Source organism: Acomys minous (genome assembly GCF_964271855.1).
Source record: "Acomys minous genome assembly, chromosome: 18".
Lineage (NCBI taxonomy): Eukaryota > Metazoa > Chordata > Mammalia > Rodentia > Muridae > Acomys > Acomys minous.
In genome coordinates, this window is record NC_140501.1 from 44,748,627 (window position 1) to 44,773,942 (window position 25,316).

Below are 25,316 nucleotides of genomic sequence, written 5' to 3' on the forward strand. Positions count from 1 at the left end.
TCCATCAGGTGGGATAAAGATAAAAATCGTGAGTAAATGTAAAAAAATCACCCTGTGTAAATCAGTATAAAAATGAACCAGTTTGGGGGGCTTGAGAGATGGTTCAGTGGTTCAGCACTGGCACCTCTTCTCAGAGGACCTGGGTTTGATTCTCAGCAGCCACTTGGTGGCTCACAGTTCCAGGGAACCCAGTGCTCTCTTCTGGTCTCTGAAAGCACTAGGCAAGCATGTCATGTAGGCAAAACATTCATGCACATATTTTTTTTTAAATTTTTAAACGATGAGCCACTTTTATAATGTAACTTTATATAATCCTATTACTCCTATGTTTCTGTATATCTCTCTATTAACTATTACATGTATAAAAAGCAATGGCATTTCTTTGTCTTTCTCTTCTGAATCTCCTCTACCACCTGAATTTATTGATTGCATTATTTTGATGCCAACTTTTATATTGGGAGTTTTATTCATTATGTTAAATTTATTATATTTTGATCTATGCCTATTAAAGATGTGAAACGTAACATATCCATTACCTCCAAATCCCATACAGCCGTTGTTGTGTTATCTCTACATTTTCCTTTCTGAGTTTCTGTAATGTCCTGTGTTTCTGTATGTACACCTGTGCTCTAAGTAGTGCCCGCGGTCATGCAGGTTGAGAGCTCATTACCACTTTCTGTGTTGGAGTTTTTCTATTGTCTTTTGGTTTTTAATTCCATATTCCAGGGCAGAATTTCTCAACCTCGGCACTACAAAGGCTGTTTGCTTCTGGCATCATGGAGAGGCTATGACCCTGGCTAATACCAGTTCAGAGTGTTTTGTTCATAGTGGATATTTGAGATATTTGCTCAGTGAATGAACAGATACAGTGGCTCAACTTATATTATATAGACTGTAAATATGATTTATAAAATAAATGTTAAAGACAACAAAAACCTTTAAATAGCCAAAATTGGAGCATACTGTTCATCATACAGAACTTGTCGCTGCTTTTCGTCACCTTTCAGTTGGCCACTAATAGAGATCTTCACACAAAATGAAAGTGTGAACGGACAGGACAAAGCGGCATTGGACACACGATGTGTGCAGGCAGATGTAGTTAACAGATACAAGAAGGCGCTGGGGTAGGAGCAAGACTTGAGCCAAACCTTGACTTAAAGTGGGATAAGAAAGGAGACAGTGTGGCTTTTGAGAACAGAAGAAAGTACTGGAAAAGTAAGACTATGTGTAGTGCGTTAGAAAAACTAAGATCATCGTGAAATGATACAGTTAAGGATGCTGTTTCTTGCTGTTCTTTTATCAGCAGAGGAAGTCCTTAGGTGTTAGGAAGATGACAGTTTCCCCTTCAGCAGACAAGTCCCCCTCACATGGTTTGATGTGGAAAATGTCATGCCCCTCTTCAGCTACCAAAAGAGGAAGGAGACTAAGGGACCAGGCTTAAGGTGATAGACAGTGCTGCCCACAGTCCCGTTCTCTCTGAGCCCGGCTCTGCTCGCGTGTCAGAGACCAAGTAGTAGAGTTGCGGCTTAGAGCACTTGAGTGCCTTCCCGCTGAAGTTCTGTCCCCTCCTCACTGCAGCGTGACGCTCATCACTGTCCATTGCCCCAGTTAAGGCAACAGAAAGATGCCCCTTGACAATCTGCCCCACAGGAAAGTAGAGATACATCTGGTGGCGTGAGGGACCCAAGAATGCAGACTCCAGGGATTTCTGGGCCTAAGAGAGAAAAGAGTTCTTAGTGGAGAGATAAACATGTGGTGTCTTCTAGTCAATATCAGTGGGTCCCTATGTCTGAAAGACCGCTTTTGTATTTTCATTTGGCATTAAAAAGAAATGTTGGTCTTGACAGATGGGGAAAGCTAATGATGAAAGAGCCATTTCATGAAAAAAATCACTCTCTCCATTGATATTGCTAGAGTTTTAGTGACAACTGCCCCAAATCTCTATGTCTTGTACCTTTCTCCACGGCTTGTGTTCTTCCAAGAGTCGTTCTCGGTCCTTTTTAAGTTGTTTGGCTGTTTTACTTCTCAGTTGGTTGCTCAAAGCGTATGGCCCATCAGCTTGACAGAGATGCTGGTAGCTAAACAGGTCTGTTTTTAGAAGGTGAGCAAGGCGTGGGCAGGAAATCAGAAACAAATGCTCAGCCTTTACCAGCTTTGTTTGGACAGCTAATTTAATTAATGGCCCTCCTCCCCCTTTCTCCTCTTTAGCTGCCGTTCGTGAGCAGTCTCACACAGGGGAATCTCAAGGTGAAAGCGCTTTGGTGAAAAGCGGTCAAGGTGTTTCTCAGTCACAAAGACCTGTCAGCGTTCAAAGCATCTCACTGGGACGTGGCCAAGAGGCACCGGAAAGAGTGATCAGCATTTTCCGACACTCCCACAGGGCTCGCCCTATCCGCTGGAAGATCCCACACAGTGCTACTGGGTCCATGTTTATTCCAAGTTGTGTGTCAGCATCTACTCGAGTTTTTAAGAACCAACTAGGCCAAATAAGAAGAGCCGGAAAGTCCAGGAGAGACAAAATAGATGGTTTTTTCACTGATGAGCCGGCTAGCAATTCTTTAATTCTTGCCAACCAGGTTTCCAAACCTTTACCCACTTCTTTCTCTAGGTTTATAATTTCTAAACTCAATAAAAGAAGCACAGAGTCTCGCCGTGTACTGAAGACTCCAGACTTTGGTCAGGAGCTCCCTTTTCAGAGAGATGTTGACAAAGTCCTCATCAGCCCTATACCTAGCACTACATCTGTAGTACCAGAACCACAGTGGGCTGAACGACCAGCACACCGCCCCAAGGCACCAGTAAGTAAAGTGGTGATGAACGTCGCTTCTCTCCCGGAGGCCCGTTCTCTGCCAAAGCCGGCTTTACCGAGAAAACCTCCGAGACAGACTGCAATAGGTAAATAAAATTCAACCATAGTCTTCAGTGGTGGGGCCAATCAGAACAAAGGGAAGAGAAGAAATACAAGGAGATGGGTGGCTCCCTTTGGGCTTTCAGGGTAGAAAGAAAGAACCACCTTTTAAATTTGACATTTAGTGCCTCAGCCTGGGAGCGATGACGGACATCTTGACATCACAGAGGTACCGATGCCAACGTGACTACTGTATCCAGGTAGTACTGAGGAAAGCTGATCAGGAAGTTGAGAAAACCTAGAAAGAGATCAGCGAGAGGTAGTAGAACACTAAGTGGGACCTAACGTCACCCAAGTGAGGATCAACAGCTATATGGAGGGTGTCCTAGAGGACTCTTGAAGGAGACGGGGTGCAGGCAGGTGCCTCACAGTCCATCAAATAATGAATAATTATCGTGAAATCACCTCAAAGGTACCTGAAAGTTGTCCTTTCCCCCCTCCCCCTCTTTATTTAGAAAATGCCGCAGAGTGTGGAAAGGTAGAAGTCCAGAGGCCACCTGATAGTAAGTGCTGGGTCTATAACATTCTTGGAGAAATTATAAGATGATTCTCTCTCACTACAAGTGTTTGTGATTTTGTCTGTGTAAGTGTGCAATGCACACATCTGTCCTAACTCATTTCTAGTCCCTTAAGCCATTCACTTAGCAGTTATTTTTTTAATACATTGACAGTGGGCCAGATGTTGTACTGGTGTTGAGAGTATAAAAGCTGGTGTGTTCTTAGTCCTAGGTAGGGCTGATGGGCATGCACTTATAAGTGCCAACTCTCACCACATCCCAGGCCCCATTCTAAATGCCTGGGCCCTTAGCCATCTAGCAAAAACAAATGAGAACCACCGTTAGGGAAAGATCACATTATTCTATGGCCAGAGATGGTGGCAGACACTGGTCATCTCATCACTTAGGAGGTGGAGGCAGGAAGATTGAAAGTTCAAGGGCAGCCTAGGCTACATAGTAAGTTCCATGCCAGGCTGGGCTAAAAGAGACCATCTAAAAAGTTACCCTATTTTGGCCTTCCCATTATGTCTACCTATGATCTGATACACATAGTATGTGGCAGATAATTTATAATTATCAAGCAAACAAAAACAAACTGAATGAAAAGTAACAGAAATAGTATTAGAGTTATCTGACAAATTTTAAACAAACAGTTCTGGTCCCGTCCATTATGGAGTAACTTCTATTTGACCAATGTTGTTGCCAAAGTCAACAGTTAAATCTACCAAAATGTGTATCAGACAGCTGCCCAAGGCATTAGGAAGGAACCAAGGCAGGCGGCCCCAACCTCCACACCTAGGGAAACGTAGGGAATAGCAGGGTGGGTGAGCTGGGAGCAAGCTGCAGTCTTGGGTCTTAACTCTCCCTCCTGCCCTCCTGACTTTCTCCCTCCTCCTGTGACCAGATTTCTCCACATTGCATTATACACATTTCTAAAGCTTGTGATTCCATTTTCCTTTAATGGATTCCGAGTGAGTACAGTCTGTATAAGAAATCCAAAACTGAGCACATGAAATCCAAAACTGAACATGTTCATTGTGGGTCTTCTGGAAGCTTCATTTCTTTTACTGAAGCAACTATAGACACTGTAAAATGTGTTTCTGATAAAGCTGAGCATAAGACCACATACCTTTAATTCCGGTACTCAGAAGACAGAGACAAGCAGATCTCTATGGGTTCAAAGCCAACCTGGTCTACATAACCTCCAGAAACAAGAACACCAACAACAAAAAATCGTGTGTGTGTGTGTGGGGGGGTGGTCTGCAAGTCATATAGTTCCAGATTTAAAAAACATTTCATAGAATTTCAAAATATTTTCTAATTGCAATTTGAAATACTCTTGTATAGACCATATCTCATGCAAGCTAATACCCCTAAAGGCCATGATAAAGTAAATTTAAGTGTAGATGGTCTCTGTCTGGCTAACCGCTGACTGGTTTCCTGATTTCTTCCTTCTCTGTATGGAGTAGACACACTGAGGGAAGAGTTAACTCCCATAGCCCTTGAAGCCTAAGGGTGATCTTAGGGAGTAAGTGAAGTTGTCCCTGGGGAGGTGACATTGGAGCTATGCTCTTACAATGCCCATTATCAATCTTGTCAACCAAAAGGTTGTTCACTTAGTTTATGGTGGAGCATTTTTCAGTTATCTTTATTAAGCACAGCAACAAAAGGCAGAGATTTCATCTAAGTTTCCAGGCAGAGTCTAGCAGTGAACATACAGTTTAATTTTGGAAAGACAGCTTCGCAACAAGCAAGACACCCCATGTGGCACACAGACCAGTCCAGACTGGGTGGATGAAGGATCTGGGGAGTTGGTTCCAGAGGATCTGGACACCTCGTCCCTTTCTGACTCGTTCTTGTGTGAGCGTCCACGTCGCTTCGCCATTATGCAAAAGCAAATAGTAGACCGAAGCTTTGTTTTGATTTGTTTTAGCTGTAATTAGGAGCGCAAGAAAAATAGACCCAGATGCCCATGTTTTACAAGGGGAAGGCTTTAAGACTACCGCAGCAACGCGCTATGAAACAGTAATGGCGATGACCACCCTGGCCATAATCAACTGCCAAATATATGGAAGAAACGCGCTTAATCTTAAGGTATGCTAGAACTCTTTAACAGTAATGCCCTCTGGTATTATCAATTATCTCTGCCTTCAGTTTCCCAATCTAGGTTAGTTTCTGTTGGCTTGAAGAAGCCTTTCCTACTGCAGCAGAGACTTCCCAGGAACATGTGCACATGATACCTCTAAACTTGCCTGTCTAAGTTTGTCTTTGGTTCACCAATAAAGCTCAAAAGGATGCTGAGATCCAGAGGAATTATACTTTTTTTTTTTATTTCATCATTTAGCCTGTTAAGGAGGATTGAAGTTGCTCATAGTTCTAAATAACCAGGAGCTTTAGAGATTGTGTCAAGTCTAGTGTGAGGCTGGTTTGCCATGAGCACTGGCGCTGCCCAGCAGACAAATCAGAGTCATAACGGTTGTTATTTATTAACCACACACTGGGTTCCAAGCCTGGGCTCCTCCTACAACGTACATTCTGGGAAGTAGGCATTTTTACAGATGCAAACATGGAGGTTGCAGGAAAGTAACTTGCACAGGACCTCGAGGTAGGTCACCAGAGTTGTACATGCACAGAACTATTGGCTTGTTGTTTGCTTGTTTGAAACGGGGTCTCCTGAACTGACCCTGTAGCTGAGGATGACTTTTGATCTTCATGCCTCTACCTCCCGAGTGCTGGAATTATACATATGTCCCACCACGCTCCACTTACATGGTGCTGGGACGGGAATCCAGGGCTCTGTGCATGTCGAGCAAGCACTTTAGCAAAATGGGCTACATCCCCAGTTTCCCAGAAATATATATATATATATATATATATATATATATATATATATATATATATATATATAATGTATGTGTATGTATATACATATATTTTATATGTATATGCATGTATATTTTTATTTGAGTTTTTTTAAGAAAGAAAAGGAAAGGGGAAGGAGAGGGAGAGAGAATATTAATGAGTTCTAAAGCTATCGCCTATTAGCCAGAGTGAAATATGCACTTTTTTTCATGTCAGTAAATGAATTGATTTTATCCTTACTCAGAAATAGCTCTAGTTGACCATGTAATGCATTCTGTAGCCCTGGAGAGACATTTCACCAGTAAAGCATCCTGGTTTCAGATCGCTAGTCAGGTTCTTTTCAATCTCAGCTGAAGACCATGTCTTGTGTAAACAGGCAGAAGTAGTAAATAATTGAGTAAATTAGCAACAACCCAGCATGAGTATTCACATGCATACACCAGCCCCCTCCCCCCGCTGAGAACTTGGCTTTTTTGTCTCTGCTATACAGCTTTTCCTTTTCCCCCCCCATGGGAATTAGTTTTGAGGCTTTCAAGAGGATGTTAATATTTTAGGATTGTCATGTGATCTTTGGAGATTTCAGTGTTTGGGATTATGGCCTTTAGAGTCATAATCAGCACTAACAGAGGATCTAGAGCTAATAAATAAGTTCAGCAACATGACAGTCAATAAGATTAACATACAAAAACGCAGACTGTGTTTCTATGCATCAGAAAAAGAAACTAGGGAGGGAGTTCACGAAAACTAATTACCCATAGAAAAATTAAAACGTGGTTATCATCTCTTAAAATAAAAACAACACAGGCTAAAGAGATGGCTTAGTGGATAAAGCACCTGCATTCAAGCCTAAGGACCTGAGTTCAAATCCCTACAACTCACATAAAGCTAGGCATGATAGCATGAGTATGAACCATGTGATCCTGGGAGGAAGCAGGAGAATCCTCAGAGGCTCATGGCCCACTAGCCTCCTGTGAGAGATGTGACACAAATAGACCTTACTTCAAGGTGGAAGGCAGAGATTGATGTCCAAGGTTGTCCTTTGACTGCCACATATGTCCTGGGGAACACATGCCTAAACACACACACACACACACACACACACACACACACATACACACACACACATACACACACACACACACACATCAGAAAAAAGGCAAAAACCAATATGATTTATAACTATGTAAGTTGTAATTTTCCTCTTAACAGATCAGAAAGTTTTTGACAGTGCGTCCTGTTGGTGAGGTTGTAGTATTACTATTAGAAAATTAAACATTGTACAATACAGAGAGAACTTGCTGTTAATAAGTAATGTTTTAATTTGTTGTTACTCTTCTTTAGGGATTCTTTCTTCAGCACTGTCCAGACTTAACAACTTTGGCTGTTCAATTGCTATACCTTAATTTATCATTCAATAACCTCAGCCAATTTCCTATGGAAGTGAGTCCACTTTTTTTACTGCCTATATTGCTATAATTTACTATTGTAAATAAAAGTAGACATCTTAAGATATCCTGAAGTCTTATAAAATAAATACATATTGAACTGCATCTAAAAAGGCCTTACTTATTAGAAGTGAAGAAAGTGTAGCACGTTTCGATTTAGAAGTTCAGCGCCATCAGCCCCAAGAGCAGTGTTACACCAAACTCTCAAATATGTTCTCATGGCTGTGGGGCAAATAGGTTTGTCTACAAATGACGGGGTCACTTCAGATGTGAACTCTTAGCAGCTGTAGCTGTCCGCACAAGAGCTGCACAATGTCAAGCCAGGCAACATTCTGGTGTGGATGAGGAAGGGGCTCAGAAGCCCCCACTCCTCCCTGAGGTGGCTATGGGCAGTTGATGGCTGTTGAGCGAGGGGCTGCAGAGGATGGCGTTAGGACCATGGCCACATGGGCAGTGCAAATTAGTGTAAGGATGGGCTACTTAAACCAAGAGACCGTGGTTTAAGTTGGGGGAGTGGGTCCAGAGTTAGAGGGAGGGACAGGAGTGAGTATGGTTAAAATATATTTCATGTATATATGAAATCCTCAAAGAAGTAATAAATATCATATTTCAAAAGTGTTAGTGGCCACATGACACTGTAACAAGTTATAGCTGTCAGCAGCTCATTAGGACAGCCAGACATAGGGGGAGTTAATTTGATATTCTTTCTAAAATAAGTGAGTCATTATGAGCGATTAAGATAGAATGTCTTATTCAGCATTTTGATGATCACTGGATAATAGGTTCTGTGAAATGATTTTCAGAGGACTGGCCTTTAGTGAACTTTTTTTTTTTTTAAGAAAATTGGCACTCTGTTTCAAATATTCAGTATCAAAAACATTGTTTGCAACAGTCCTGGCAACATGCCCGCTTCATGGATCTTATTCTTCCGCAGAATGAGAGCATGCATGCATGCATACATACATACACACCACTGTGTATCATATAGTCTATGCTGAAAAGAGCTATGAGGAAGCATGCAAGTGGACAGAACAGGGCGCTATAAAGCGTCTTATTTTCACAAGAATCAATTTTCACTTCTAGTTCACAGCACTGGGTCTGTTAACTTAGTAGAGCCATACTGACAAGGCCTTCTGAGAAACACATGGGACTTGGTTCTTCACAATTATCTTCCTCCTGAGACAACACGGCTAAGGACTGTTTGCCAAAAAACCTGTCTATCCACTGGAAGCAGAACGCACAAAGACAAGGGTGGTGTGCTTGCGGTGTAAGGATGTGAGGCTAAAGTGCGGATCTGCGCTGTCCATCCACTGGAAAATGGAAGGGACAAATAAAAGGGTGAAGTCATGACATAATAACACAGTGTTAAGAGGCAGATCCGTGCTGTCTAGCTGCAGCTGAGATATGGGGTTATTTTAAGAAAACATGAGTCCAGGGGAGGGGTTACTTAAGAAAAAGTAAGCAGTGAGAGGGAACAAAAGAGGACAGCAAAGGGGTGTGCCCATGATTGAAGTACATTACATACACGTATTAAAACATAATAAAACCCATTAATTTGCACAGTTTACACTAAGTTTAAAAACTTCAGGCACCTGAAAGCTATGGACAGAAAGTGAAAACACAAGAAAAGAAATAGCGTCAAATAGTACCCAGGAGAAAACTAGAATGGCCACAGTGATACAGGCAAAATAGACTTTAACACACACACACACACACACACACACACACACACACACACACACACACACCTCAAAATGAAAAACAAAATACACAAGCAAAAGACCAAAAAGACAAAAACCCTCTACTAAATACCATTGAGGGTTTTTGTGTGTGTTGCCAAAGTGTTCCTAGGCATGGGGCCTACCCTGAAGTGTGTTAGTGTGCCTTGGATAAAACTAGACTACTTTTTCCTTTGCTAGCAGTTATCAGTTTCAGATGGCCTCTTGGTTAAGGTTTGGAGCCTGTTCCCACTTCCTCACCTTCGTGCTGGGACCCTGCCTGGCTTGAACCCGTACAGGTCTGGTGCAGGCAGCCAGTTTCCGTGAGTTCATATGTGCATCAGCCCTGCTCCGTCTGGAAGATACTGTGTCCTTGGAGCCATCTGGCGTCTCTGGGTCTTACAGTCTTCCCACCTCCTCTTCTGCATAGATCCATGAGCCTTGAGCGGTAGGGTTTGATGGAAGACGTACCATTTTCAGGCTGAGTGCTCCAAAGTCTCTCACTCTCTGTGCGTTGTCCAGTTGTGGGTCTCTGACAGTTCTCATCTACAGCAAGAAGAAATCTCTCTGATGATAGTTGAGGGATGTAGGTGTGTTTTTAAAGACATTTCATTTTTGCATTCTTACATCTACCACCCTTTTCCACTCCAATTTCTTCCAATCCCACACCCCGCCAACACTAGGTAGGTGAGAAAAAAAAGGTCAGAAGGGAAAGGGGATGTAGACATTTTTAAGCCACTTCCTGGTGATCAGTGTTACCAGGTTCCTAGGGGCAACTCCAATCTTTGTCAGAATATCCAGCAATCCATCAAACCATCAATCCAGAAATCTAGTAACCCAGCAACAGCAAATGCAGCAACAGAAGCAAGGACCAGCAGTAGTGAGAGCAGCAGCAGGGGGAGAAACAGCTGTCACAGGCCCGCTCAGGGCTCTCCCATCTATACCCTCTTAAGAAGTCCCAGAAGTAACCTGTCTGCATCTGGAAAAAAAATCACACCCCCTGCCTGAGCACGGGAGACATTGTAGTTAGCTGCTGTGGACAATCTGAAGCAGCCCCATATCCCATACCTGGGATTAAAACAAAAACATAATCACCTAACTGGGTTTTTTAAGTAACCAAAAGTCTCACTTACAGAGGGAGCCATGGATCAGGAGTCATTTTATTGCTATGTTCCTGTAGCATAATAGTAGTATTTGATTTTCCCTGGGCCCATAGCCTGTCTAATCTCAGGTCCTTGGATAGGTCAGCGGTGTCATGTGTGTATTTCATTTCATGGAGTAGACCTTGAATCCAAACAGCAAGTGGCTGGTTCCTTCCATAGCATTGTGCCGCTATTACACCAGTATGTCTTGCAGGCAGGCAGGCAGCCACAGTCTGTAGCTGCATTGATGATTACCTTTTTCCTCTGGTAGATGGCAGAGTACCTTCCAGCACCATGAACATTAGTCAGTAGCGGTGAAGCGTCTACTTAGCCACCAGCTTGACTTCTCCACGATCCACAAAAATAAGTAAACATTGTCTTCAGCAATAGGACCTTATCATTAGGCCGTGGAAAGTACGTGGTACTATTGTAAATAACCTGTGACGTTTGGGAGGTATCTATGGGGTCCCATTTGCTACTGACTCAAAAGACATAACCCAGTCCTGGCACTGAAAGTTTTACTTGGTGGCATAAGATGTTTGGGTATTGTCTCCCCCATTATTTGATGACTCCATTTATATTTCTTCTATATATGTGTGCGTGTGTGTGTGTATGTATATATATGTGTGTGTGTATGTGTGTGTATATGTGTGTGCATATGTGTATGTGTGTGTATATGTGTATCTATATGTGTATGTATATGTATATGTGTGCATGTGTGTATGTGTATATGGGGTGTGTGTGTGTGTATATATATATATGTGTGTTTATGTGTGTGTATATGTGCTTGTGTATATATATGTGTGTGTATAAATGTATGTGTGTGTATGTGTGTGTGTCTATGTATATGGGTGTGTATATATATGTGTGTGTATGTGTGTGTGTGTGTGTATGTCTATATGGGTGTGTTTGTGTGTATATATATGTGTATATGTGTGCATGTGTGTATATATGTGTGTGTGTATATGGGTGTGTATGTGTTGTGTAATGTGTGTGTGTGTCTATAGGAAGCTTCTGCAGAAATAAGTTTTTATATGGTTTTTCAAATGACCTTTAGTGTTAGTTGTACCTCCCCGTATTCCTGCATAACATTTCTCTTCACCGCTCTTCATATTTAATCCTCCTATTCTCGTTTCCCCTTTGTGTCTCCATACTATATTCTGTTTTCCTTCCCATGGGGTGTCCTCTCCTTTCCACTAGGCCCTCACTAGGTACTGAACTTCTGTGGTTATTTGGATTGTAGCATCCATATCAAAGACTTCAAAAGCTAATGTTTACCTATTAAAGAAAACATATTTATCTTTTTGGCTCTGGATTACCTCATTCAAAATTTTTTTTTCTCTAATTCTGTCCATTTACCTGCTTTTTTTGGTTTGGTTTTGGGTTTTTTGGGGGGGCGTTGTTTGTTTGTTTGTTGTTGTTGTTGTTGTTGTTGTTGTTGTTTTTTGAGATAGGGTTTCTCTGTGTAGCCTTGGCTGTCCTGGACTCATTTCATAAACCAGGCTGGCCTCAAACTCAGTGATCCACCTGCCTCTGCCTCCCGAGTGCTGGGATTAAAGACGTGCGCCACCACGTCCAGCTTACCTGCAAATTTTATAAATTCATTTTCTTAACAGTTGAATAATATTCCACTGTGTAGATGTGCCACATTTTCATTATTCACTCATCAGTTGATAGACATCTAGGTTTTTTTCCGATACATGGCTCTTATGACTAGAGCAGCAAGGCACATGGGTGAGCGAGCATCAGGCGTAGGATGTAGTCTTTTGGATATATGCCAGGAGTGGCATAGCTGGATCTGGAGGTAGACCTGTTCCCAGCTTGTTGGCGACCAACCACACTGATTTCCATTGTGACTGTGCAAGTTTGTATTCCCACCAGCAATGGATGAGTGTTCCCCTTACTCTACATCCTTACCATCATGGGCTGTCATTTTTATCTTTGCCATTCTGACTGGTATAAGATGAAATCTCAAAGTAGTCTTAACTTGCATTTCCTTGATGGCGCAGGTTGTTGAACATTTCTTTAAATGTTTCTCAGCCATTTGCATTTCATCTTTTGAGAACTCTTAGTTCTGTTCACCGTTTTAATTGGGTTGTTTGTTTTCTTGATGTTCACTTTTTTTTTTTTTTAGTTCTTTATATATTGTAGATACTAACACTCTATCAGATGTATAATTAGTGAGGAACTTTTCCTATTCTACAGATTTCTGCTTTGTCCCAATGATGGCGTCCTTTGCCATACAGAAGCTGCTCAGCTTCATGAGGTCCCATTTATTAATTTGTGGTCTTAACTATATTCTATCAGTGGCCAGTTCAAAAAGTCCTTCCCTGTGCCTATGTCTATTCTGTACTTTCTCATCCTACAGATTTAGGACATCTGGTCTCAAAGATAGTCCTTGGTCCATTTGGAGTTGTGTTTTGGGCAGAGTGATAGACACGGATCTATTTGCATTCTTTTATTTGCAGCCATCCAGTGTGACCAGCTCTCTTTGTAAAGGATGCTGTCATTTCTCCAGTGTGTTTTATTGTTCCTTTGTCAAAAATCAGTGTCCATAGGTGTGTGGATTTATGTCTGGGCAGTCAACTCACTTCCCTTAGTCAATGTGTCTGTTTTTATCCCAACACCATGCTGTTTCCATCACTATAGTTCTGTTAGTACGACTTGAAATCTGGGACGGGGATACCGCCAACAATCCTTTTATTATTCAGAGTTGTTTTTAGCTATCCTGGATTTTTTTGTGTTTCCATGTGAAGCTGAAGATTGGTTTTAAGTTTCTATGAAGAATTGTGTTGGAATTCTGATGGGGATTGACTTGAATCTGTAGATTTCTTTTGGTAAGATGGCCATTTTCATAAAGTTAATGCTACCAATTCATGAGCATGGGAAATCTTTCCATCTCCTGAAGTCTTATTTAATTTCTTACTTCAATGTCATAAAGTTTTTACCATAAAAGTCTTTTACTTGCTGGCTTGGAGTCATCCCAGGAAATTTTTTGAGTCTGTTTTGAAAGGTACTATTTCCCCGACTTCTTTCTCAGTTTTTCACGTGTATATAGAAAAACTACTGGCTTTTGTGTTTTAATTTTGTGCTTTACTGAAAGTGTTTAACAGCCACAGGAGCTTCCTGGTAGAGTTCTTATGGCCTTCCATGTGTAAAACCATATCGTCCATAAATAATGTGTTTGACTTCTTCCTTTACTATTTGTATTCCCTTGATCCCCTCCAGTTGTCCTATTGCTCAAGCTAAGACTTCAAGTACTGTACTGTATATGTGGAGAGAGTTGACGTCTTGTCTTTGTTGTGTGGGTGTTCTCTTCTTTGGTTGCTGTTCCTGTCTCTGGATCCTAGGCAAGGGTGATGGCTGTGGGCTCCCTGGTAGAGAGTGCTTCTGTGGGTCAGTGTGTGGGGGGCAGAAGGGAATGGAGACTGACTAAGAAGTAAGTCTGAGAGAAGCTGTGGGAAAGAGCTAGGGGGGCCTTAGGTTTGTACCAAGTGGAAGAGTCCACGGGGAATGAAGATAGGAGGGGGAGGAAAAGCTCCTGCCAGCAGCAGCCTTCTACAGGACTTACAGGAAGCCTGAAGAGACCTTAACGGAGGACAAGAAATTATTATGAGATTGCAGTGACGTAATCTGAGTGTGACACCTCACAGGCATGATGAGCTAGTAGGGTGAATCCTGCTCAGGAGATATTTCTTCCTCCTTCATCTTTGCTGGATGATCTTATATGAAAACATGAGTTAATTAAAAAAAAAAAAAGACTTTTTCTAAGACTGAACCATTCCATCCTGCAGGGGAGCCCTTAAAACAGAAAGAAAAATGAAAACAAACATGATGTCAGGAAGTCCCTGAAACTGACCAGACTCACTACCTGCCCCCTTCCCCAAGAGTAAGCAGCAAAGACTGCTGAGAGTCCCCATCAAAGGAACAAAGCTGAGAAGACGACTCTGAGCTCGCCCAGCTGCCTGGTAGAAGCAGAGGCTGGCTGAGCTGCCTGGAGGCTTAGACTGAGGCCCTTGGGACACTCTCCAGCCTGCTGAGCTGCCTGCAGGTTGTGCGGTGTGCTCCAGGTTCCCAGTTTTGTGAGCTGCCGCCCATGCTGATGCAGTTGTCTCTGAGCCATTTCTCCTCCTGTAAATAACCCACCACCCATATTCCTGCAAGTGACCCCAGTGACACTCATTGGACTTTGGTGTCTTGTGGGCTCCCTCTCAAGTGTGGGAGTGCGTGCATGTGTGTGCTATGTGCACATGTGTGTGGGTACCCATGAAGGCCAGGAGAGGACATTGGATCCCCTGGAGACACAGGCACCTGTGAGCCACCAAACCCAGGTGCAAGGATCAGGATTCTAGTCTTCTTCATGGGCATTAAGAGCTTTTCACCTCTGAGCTGTCTCTCCGGCCTTGCAAGGATAATTCTTCAGTCATGACCATGTGAGTACAGTAGTTTCACTGTCTCGGCATATAATCATATTATCCCCAACCCCTTGTTTTGAGGACTTTGTTCTTTTAGTTCATTTTATTCTAGTTAATTCATAAGTTAAAGTACCGCATAGCTCATTTAAGGAAGCCTTTCAAACTCTAAGCATCACAGTGAACTCCTGGACAGTTAGTTAGAAGGGCCATTCTGAAGTCAAGGAGCTTAGGGTTTTACACTTTCACTGTCAATTTTTTAAAAAGATTTATTTATTATGTATACGATGTTCTGCCTACATGTACATCTGCATGCCAGAAAAGGGGACCAGATCTTATCATAGCCCTTCCAAAGGGCCTGAGTTCAAGTCCCAGCAACCACATAGTGGCTGTGAGCAGCCAGTTTCCTTAACCTTTTTACATCTGGATCGTAGCCTCCCCCCCCCCTTTTCCTCTTGGTCCCCCTCTCTTCTTCTCCCTCCCTATTCCTCAAATCCTCAGAAAATAGGAACACACACCCCCCTCCGCCGCCACCAACCCATCCCAGATTGGCTTTTCCACCACACATTCACACACTCAGGAAAGAAAAACCAGGCCCTCCCTACTCTCAGCCAGTCTACCTACCAAGACTAGATGGAATCTGAGCTTGAATTCAAGTCACTGCACCTTTCAGCTCTTATCAGAGAAGTTTCTTCTTGCTGAAGACACGGCAAATAGCACAGAGATTCTCCTCAACTGGTTGGGCGCAGTGAATAAGAGTCTCTGAGGTCTCAGCCCTAAATGAGAGGTCTGTAGTATACCTCTCACTCCAAGGCTCAGAGATCCACAGAGGAGAGGGAGTGGAAAAGTTAGAAGAGCTAGAGACCCCGTGGGGGATGGGTTTCCCAGTAACAGCAGGGCACGTGCATAGATGAACTCACAGAAATTACAACCGCGTGCAAAAGACCTGTGCAAATTCAAGGCAAACAAAATTTCAGCATGGAGAAGGGAGGTGGGCACAAAGCCCCAGCCCTAACTGGGGTGATTGGTGCGGGAAAGGCAGTTCTCATTAACGATGTGACCCCTGGTAAGTCAACCACACTCCAGGGCAGGCTTCATAGCCAAGAATGCTTGTCTCATACAAACTGTGGTCAGAAACAGAGCGGGGGGGGGGGGGGGGCAGATGGGGGGAGGGGGCAGGGATGAGTGCATATGAGGTTGCATGGGTGGGCATGGGGGTGGATTGGGGAGGAATTGGAGAAAGATCATATATATGCTCAAAATTCATTGTATGGAATTCTCAAATAATTAATAAAATTATCATTTAAAAGGAAAAACCAGCGGGCTTGGTGGCACAGGCCTGTAATCCCAACACTTAGGGAGGTAGAGGCAGGTGGATCTCTGTGAGTTCGAGTCCAGCCTGGTCTACAAAGTGAGTCCAGGATAGCCAAGGCTACACAGGAAAAAAAAAAAAAACCCTTGTCTCGAAAAACAACAACAGGAACAACAATGGCAGTTGAAATTACAAAGACAGAGGTTTATAGCTTCCATCATGACTCAAGTCTCCTGGTTCCCCCGCTTACTTATCACTCAGTGTTACCCTGCCTTGGTCTTTTTTTCTAAAAAAAATATCAAGACACATGATATGAGCCAGCGTGTTTTTCTATACTGATTTTACTGTATTGGTTTAAAGCATTTATACAGAAGACACAGAGGAGAGTTTGTATACTTTTCATTCCGTTAATGTCTGTCTTTTCTATTCCCCAGGTGCTTTGTCTTAGAAATCTACAAGTCCTGAAACTGAGAAATAATCCTATCAGAGAAATTCCTTCTGAAATCCAGCAGTTGAAATACCTCAGGAATTTCTGCATTTCCTTCAATTTTATTACAGAGCTTCCTGCTGGGTAAGAGTGATCATCTGAGGTAGACACAGAAGTAAATTGAGTGTATTTATTTTCTTTAGTTATAAATTGTCTACCAAACCCTCAGTTTCCCATTTGAAAGTGGCTAGAAGCATTCTGGTTACGTAAAATTCTCATTCTGTTAGAATTAGCAGATTCGCTTCTTAATATGATATTAAAAATAACCCTCCAGCTACACAGAGGGCAGCCAGCGTACCTCTGATGAAGACACAGCTAGAGACTAGCAGTTCAGGTGAGAGCCCTGTGCCTGTCTGCTGCTGGTTCTTTTGAGCATAGAAAGTGCTGCACTTGGAGTTTGGCACTTTGAGACTTTTGGTTTAAAGCTGAAAATGATGACCCGAGGATCTGTAGGAGGTAATTTGACCATTCTGGCCCCTGGAGTTCTAATCTACACTCTAAGGAGCTTGGCCTACGCAAGGGCTGAGAGCCTTTCAGGGCTAATAAGAATGCTGACATTTGAGAATGGATTTCTCACACATGAGCTAGTATTTAACTATTAAGGAAACTTTTAAACTAAACTTTAACCAGTATACCAAAACAAGAGGCTTCTTCCAATTGAGAGTTTAACAGACTGAATGTAAATAGGTTAAGGGTGTGTGTGCATGTGTGTGTATATGCATATGTGACATGTGTGTAAGTGTGAATGCACATAACCTTGTATATACACATAATTGGTATACATTAATGTGCATACACATCACCTAAATAGAAACTCGTAACAGATGGTTTGTAATCATAATTACATACTTTAAATAGTCATAATTTCTAAAAACACGATGAAGTGTTTGCACTATGTTTTCCCGTGCCTAGCTGGGTCTTTCTGGTTACGGGAGACCCACGTGCCACCGTTGAGAGGGCACAGTGCTCCCCAAGGCCAGCTCAGCATTGCTGAATTTCTGGCAAGCCACACATAGCCTTGATGTCAACTTCCACCGGGAAGGTCAGACAATGTGCTCTTGTTTTCAAGAACACTGAAAAAAAAAATCAAGGAAAGTATCTTGCAGATTGTTTTGTAAGTTATTGTTTTATACTTTTATAATTAATTTACAATAATTTATAACAGCTGTAAAATAATTGTTCTTCCAATTATTTCTAAGCCTTTTCATTTACCCTGAACCTACTTTTCTACAAAGAGATAAAATACCCAGAGCATTGGAGGGCCTTTTTCTTTTTCTCCTTTTATTGAAAATAGAATTTTTTTCTCACATAATATATCCTAATTCTCATTTCCCCTCCTAGTCTCACCTCCCATCTGAATCCACTCCCTTTCTGTGCCTCATTAGAAAGCAGGCTTCTAGGGGGTGACAATACAATATAAGATGAGATAAAACAAAACCTAACACTTTGGAATTGAACAAAAGAAAGAGAAGGAAAAGAGTCGGAGAAGGCACAAGAAACTAGGAGACCCACTCCTTTGCACACTCAGGAATCCCACGAAAGCACTAAACTGGAAGCCATAGTCCATATGCGAGACTCATGACCCATGCAGGCCCTGTGCATCCTGCCTCAGCCTTCTGAGTTCAGTCCCTGTGCGCTTGGCTCATGTTGATTCAGAAGGCTTTGTTTCCTTCGTGTCTTCCATCCCCTCCGGCTCCTACATCCTTTCTGCTTCCTCTTCAGGTGGGTTTCCAGAGCCCCGAGGGGAGGGATGTGATGGAGACATCCTGTTTAGGGCTGAGTGTTCCAAGGTCTCTCACTCTCCACATATTGTCTGGCTGCGGCTCTCCATATTTGTTCACCTCTGCTGCAGGAAGAAGCTTCTCTGATGGTGTCCAAGCAAGACCCTGATCTATGAGCATAGCAGGATGTCATTAGGACTCTTTTTATTGCTCTGTTCTTTCATTAGGACAGTAGCATTTGGTTTTACCCTAGGTTCCTCGGCTGTCTAGTCTCAGGTTCTCGGTCACCCACGCAGTGTTGGGTGCGGACATCATCTCCCAGCCTGGGCCTCAAGTCAAATCAGAGACTAGTTGGTTGTTCCCACGTGCTTTGTGCCACCATCGCACTAGCGTGTTTTGCAGGCCGACACCATTGATGATCAATGCCTGATGCTGGGTTGTTGTTTATGTTCCTCTTTTGGTAGTTGTGCGAATGTTCTGTAAATATCTATTAAGTCCACCACTTGGTTTATAATGTTAGTTAAATCCAGCATTTCTCTGTTTAGATTGTTTCTGGATAACTTGTCTATTGGCGAGAGTCGGGTATTGAAGTCGCCCACTATGAGTGTGTGTGAAGGTCAGTGTGTGATTTAAGCTGTAATAGTGTTTGGGTTTTTTTTATGAACTTGGGTGCTCTTGTGTTTGGTGCGTAGATATTAAAAGCTGCGATGTCCTCTTGGTGAATTTTTCCTTTGATGAGTATGTAGTGTCCTTTCCTATCTCTTTTGATTAGTTTTGGTTTGAAATCTATTTTGTCAGATATTAAGATGGCTACAGCAGCAGGCTCATTTGCTTAGAATATCTTTTTGCATTCCTTTACCCTGAGGTGATGTCTCTCCTTCATATTAATTAAGATGTGTTCCTTGAATACAGCAGATCCTGCTTTCATATTGGTTTTGTTAGTCTGTGTCTTTTTATTGGGGAATTAAGACCATTGATGTTGCGAGACATCAGTGAGCAGTGTTTGTTGATTCTCAAGTATGGTTAACTCCTTTAGATTAATGTTTTCCTCCTGGCCTCTTGTAGAACAGGATTTGTATATAAATATTGCTTAAACTTGGTTTTAATCGTGGAATGTCTTTATTTTCTTCATCTATTGTGATTTAAGCTTAAGCTGGGTGTGGTAGCCTAGGTTGACATCTGTGGTCCCTTAGCATCTATAGAACATCTGTTCAGGACCTTCTGGCTATTACAGTCTCCATTGAGAAGTCAGGTATTTTTCTAATAGGCCAGCCTTTATATATTATTAGGTTTTTCCCCCTTGAAGCTCTCAATATTCTCTCTTTGTTCTGTACATGTAGGTGTTTTGATTATTATGTGCTAAAAGGCCTTTCTTTTCTGATCCAGTCTGTCCATTATCCTGTATACTTCATGTACTTTGATAGACATCTCCATCTTTAGTTTAAGAAATTTTTCTTCTGCGATTTTGTTGAAAATATTTCCTATGCCCTTGACCTGGGTTTCTTCTCCTTCCTCTATTCCTATTATTCTTAGCTTTGGCCTTTTCATAGTGTCCCAGATTTCCTGCATGTTTTGTACCAGGAGTTTTTTTATATTTAACATTTTCTTTGGCCAATGTATTCATTTCTTCTATTTTTGTCCTTAATGCCTGATATTCTGTCTTCCATCTCTTGTATTCTGTTGGTGAGGCTCACCTCTGAGGTTCCTTTTTGAGTTCTTAATTTTTTCATTTCCGGATTACCCTCAGTTAGAGTTAGATCTTGAACTGTTTTATTCATTTCCTTCTACTGTTTGTGTTGTCATATATTTCTTTAAGGAATTTATTTGCTTCTTCTTTAAAGATTTCTATATATTCATAAAGGCTACTTTAAGGTCTTTTTCTTGTGTTTCACCTATGTTGCAATATTCACGGCTTGTTGTGGTAGGCTTGCAGGGCTCTAGGGGGAGACATACTGCCCTGGCTGTCACTGACTGTGTCTAGGTGTCTGGGTTTGGGAAGATTGTGATTCTAGGTGCTTGTATCTGTTCTTGCCTTTGCTGGGTGAATGTTCCCTACCCCCTTTGGTTTTTGTTTACTCTTGGGTTTTTAGGAGAGCATGGTGGCTGTGTTTTGTCTAGTAGGAAATTCTCTTGGGATCCTAATAGATGTGGCCACTGGAGTTTCTAGGTAAAATGTGTTTCTAGGAATTGCGAGCTGACACTTGGAGTGGAGCTGGGCTTGGGAGGTGCACAGGAGGGAGGAAAGCAGGATGCTCCACCAGGATCTGCAGAGAGTGAGGAGAGGCCACCTCAGGTGGTCTGCCACAGAGCCTAGGATGAGTCTGAGAAATTAGGTTTGGAGGACTGGAAAAAGAGGTAAAGATCGGCAGTTGGCCCACCTGCTCCCTGAGCAGACTAGCCTGTAGGTTCCCAGGAAATGCTTCCTGGAATTAGGGGCTGGGATAATGGGATAAGTGAGGAGAAGGAAGTCAAAGGGGATGATCTCTGTGATCCACTAGTGGAGGGGACAAAGAAGAAGTTCCTGAGGGGGAAAAAAAGGTAAAATATGATCTTGAGTTGAAAAAAAAAACAGAGTAGATAGTATCAACAGTTTCTGTACAGGAATGAAAAGGAAGTTGGGTGACAACTGAATTGAAAAGGGTTATCTTACATTTCCTAATCAACAGCAACCGGTTCTCAAAGAAAAGGAGTTTAGATTAAATGGGGTTCATTGTTTCTGATTTACTCAGTGAGACACCAGATAGATAGGAAGATGGGATTCTTGTTCTCCAGAAGGGCCAGTTCCTTCCAACAGCTGGGTGCTAGGGTTGTGGCTCCTGAACTGTGGAAGGGCGTGGCCCTGCTGTTTCCAACTACCCAGAATGCAGGCAAGAAACTAACATAGAAACCAAGAAAACCCTTCAGATGATTAAAAGTTCTTAGCTAACTCCTGTGAAGAGGCTCTTCCATTCCAGTGATCTCAAGCCCAGTCTTTACACATAGAAGAGCCGTTTTCAGAGGTGTTCATGGAACTTACGCTACCAGTAACAAAAAGAAGTCAATGCAACTCTCGGTGTCTTAGGAAAATGTTTACTTTATAAATGTTTTAATTCCCAGTGACAATGAATAGTCACTTTTACAACTCACTGTTTCCTTTCTATTTAAGGTTATTTTGCCTGAATTATCTTGAGGAACTTGATGTTTCCTACAATGAAATTAGTGATATTCCAAATGACATCCAGAAACTCAGGTATTTTCAAAGTAGTAGATACACAGAAAATGGCGTCCCATTAAGGATGCTTGTAATAATAAGGAGGAGGAACTTAGTCTTTTCATTTGTTTCAGTCACAAAATATAATGTGAGCTATGGGACTTGTTTTTTAATGTAATTTGAATATCTAGTATATAGTGTCTGCAAGATGTATTTACAATGATTTTTGAAAGTAAAATATGATAACCTTTTAATAGCATAGCAAGCTATTTTTGCTCATTTGTTGGTGTGGTTAAATCTGGCTTTTATACATTTCAATTTCATTATAGATAGATAGATAGATAGATAGAAAGAATCAAATTATTTTACAGATTAACAAAAGTCCTAAATTCATCAGTTTGTTTTGAGACAGATTTGATCTTACTTTGCAGCCTTGGCTGATCTGAAATTCACTATGTAGACCCAGCCTCAACCCCAAGTCATAGAGATATGCTTGCCTCTGCATCCTAAAGGCTGGGGTTGTAGCCATGTGACACCATGCCTGGATGTGTGTCTTATTTTTATTATGAATTTAAATAATAATGAATAAGGAAGATATTTTTCAGTAACCATCCCTTGACTAATTCGTTAAGATTGTCTTAATCTTAAAATTATTTTGTACGTATTAGCCACAGCATACACAAACACAGGCTTGACTCATTAATTGCAGTAGTCTTGAGTTATACACAGTTTTTGTTGATAATGTTTATCTTTTATTTTAAAATATATTACATGAGCAGCTAGAGAGATGGCACAATGGCTAAAAGTACTTGCTGTTCAGTTTCCAGCACCCACATTGGGTGGCTCACAACCACCTGAGACTCCAGTTTTAGGATCGGCTGCCCTCTTCTGGCTTCTAAGGGCACTGCACACACATCATGTGAGATTGTGTGCATGTGGGTACAGGCTGTTGAATCCCTGGAGCTGGAGTTACAGGCAGTTGTAAGACAATTGACGTGGGTGCTGGAAATGGAACCCGATCCTCAACCAGAGCCATGGGAACTCTTAACTGCTGAGCCATCTCTCCAGACTCTCAAATCCTATTTTATGCCCCTCCTAAGAATTTGTGACTCACTTCATAACTTCTGTAACAACCATCTCCAAATATTTCATAATCATGTTTCTATATGTAATATGTCTTTTATTTCTGATATTATCTGATTAAGGTAAATACAGACTTGAAGAGATGTGCTGTTTTAGACTAATTTTTTAGAAATCGAGCTATGTAACAAATTCCATTATTAGTTTCATTGTCTGATTGTTTTTCTTGCAACATAATCATATCTTCAACAAAATAAGATGGTGTCTTTCTATGGTTTTCTAATGTTTCTACCAATTTTTTTAAAGTCTCATGTGGTAATCTATATTTTACTAGGAGAATCCACCTATTCGTGGTTGTTAATGATAGACACAGTTCATTTTTCTATTTACTTTACCTTGCACCTGGTTCTTTCTTGTTGGTGATGTGTTCAGGATGCTGTTTGTTGCCTACCTCCCGCCCCACACGCTCCTCTTTCCCCCACCCACCCCTACTTTATCCATTTTAGAGAGAGACAATGCTCACCTAATTGGTTACTGGTTCCCTTTCCTTTTCTGAATGTTACAGCTCTTTTTATTGTTTTCTTTTGTTTTTTTGAGATAGGGTTTCTCTATGTTATCTTGGCCATCCTGGACTTGCTTTGTAGATCAGGCTGGCCTTGAACTCACAGCGATCCCCGCCTGCCTCTGCCTCCCAAGTGCTGGGACTAAAGACATGTGCCACCGCACCCAGCTTAAGTGGGCTTGGGAAGTCAGAATTCCTTGGGTGTTGACTGTGGGTGATGTTTCAGCTTCTGGGCAGGCCAAGCATCCGGATTTCTCAGCCCTGGAGCAGCAGCAGGGTGACAGCAGCCCTGAGCCTGGGGTCTGAGGCATCACTCTGGACCGCTGGTGACCAGAGCCTGAGGTTTCTCTTGTGGGACTTCTTACAGCTTTTTTCCTGGATTTACCTCTGGTCTCCGCCCCTCTTGCCATTTCTCTCCATCTGCTATCCTCTGCTGGGCTCTGGGAGTGAAACTGCCAGTCCCTGTTTCTTTCTACTACTTCCTTTTTACCCATCCAGCCCATGCTACTAAATAACCAAGAAAAATTTGCTGAAGGGAAGCCCTTTATCGAGCCTAAGAGTCAAACATCATGGAAGGAAACACAGGAGAGTGTCTTCTCAGAGGACTCACTGAGCCTGGGCACACCCCGCTAATACAGTCCCAGAAGGGAAATTTGGGACAATCACAGCCATTTGTTTGGACCAATCACACTAATTGCCTCTAAGCACCAGATGTGGCAGTCTCTTTGCTGCACCATTGTTGGAAACGGTCCCTTGCTTGCATAGACTTCAGTGAGGCTTGAGAGCAAAATATTTAGTACAGACTATCTGAAATGTCCTTGGCTGAGTCTGACCTAAACCAGGGTCATCACCTGAGATCATCCTGTAGTTCCTCAGCATCTGTGGACCACCCAGCTGCCTGATGCTGGCTCGGGATGCAGGGGCTGTCTGTTTGACTGGTAGTCTTCTTTTTTTTTTTTTTTTTTTTTTTTTTTTGTCATTGTACAAACAAGTTATTGTTTTTTCTTTTATTTATTGAATTAATTTATTCAGATTACATCTCCATTGTTAATTCCTCACTTGTATCCTCCCATTCCTCCTCCCGCCTTCACCCTATTTCCCTCACGTAGGTCTGTGACAGAAGGGGACCTCCTTCCCCACCATATGGTCACAGCCTATCAAAAGCCTCATCCTGGTAGCCTGCTTATCCTTTCTCTGAGTGCCACCTTTTTCATCCAGGTAGTCAGGACAAGAAGTAGAAGATCAAAAGCTGCGAAGTAGTCAAAATTCCCTGTTCCCAGCAGCTTTACTTAAAGCAGTGTTTCTCAGCCTGTGGGTCCCAACCCACCTGGCAAACTTCTGTCTCCAAAATAATTTGGTGCTTTAATCTCAGTACACAGAAGGGAGAGATAGACGGATCCCTGTGACTTCGAGGCCAGCCTGGTCTACAGAGTGAATCAAGGACAGTCAAGGCTACAAAGAGAAACCCTGTCTCAAAGAAACCAACTAACCCACCCACCAACCAAACAAATATTCATAACAGTAGCAAAATTATAGTTATGAAGAGTAGCAACAAAAGTAATTGTATAGCTGATTGTCACCACAACATGAGGAATTGTATTAAAGGATTGCAGCATTAGGAAGGTTGAGAATCCCTGACTTAAAGAAACACAAGAGAAGAAGTGCTCACAGTATACGCTTAAAATGACACTGTTGACACTCAAACTGACTTTAAGTGTCTTGACCATGCTTAAAACTTGCCCATTGCTCCAAGGGGAGGCAGATTACCCTTTTATCTATCTCATTCTCACCTCATAGGATGGAAGGGGTGAAGGGATCTTTCCAAAGTTTCATTTATAAGGGCATTTATCCCATTTGTGAGAGCTCTCCATCACAGCCCAATCGCTTCCTGGAGGCTCTACCTCCAAGTATCTCAGGAGCAAGGCATTCAGTGTAAGGCTATTGAGGCATTCTCAGAGCTGCCCAGAACCCTCCTCCCAA

At 42.2% G+C, this 25,316-nt stretch overlaps 1 protein-coding gene across 4 annotated transcripts in view; it reads left to right on the forward strand.

Annotated features, from left to right (window-relative positions):
* LRRC63 (leucine rich repeat containing 63) overlaps positions 1–25,316 on the forward strand; it is a 36,400-nt gene that overhangs the window by 2,715 nt on the left and 8,369 nt on the right. For 3 of the 4 annotated variants that reach the window (XM_084767446.1, XM_084767447.1, XM_084767445.1), the window contains exons 3-8: positions 2,209–2,895; positions 3,364–3,411; positions 5,339–5,499; positions 7,609–7,707; positions 16,731–16,867; positions 21,650–21,733. In XM_084767446.1, the coding sequence (XP_084623572.1) occupies positions 2,209–2,895; positions 3,364–3,411; positions 5,339–5,499; positions 7,609–7,707; positions 16,731–16,867; positions 21,650–21,733 (1,216 nt within the window). The remainder of the gene's footprint in view (positions 1–2,208; positions 2,896–3,363; positions 3,412–5,338; positions 5,500–7,608; positions 7,708–16,730; positions 16,868–21,649; positions 21,734–25,316) is intronic. The other variant, XM_084767448.1, reaches the window with a different exon arrangement.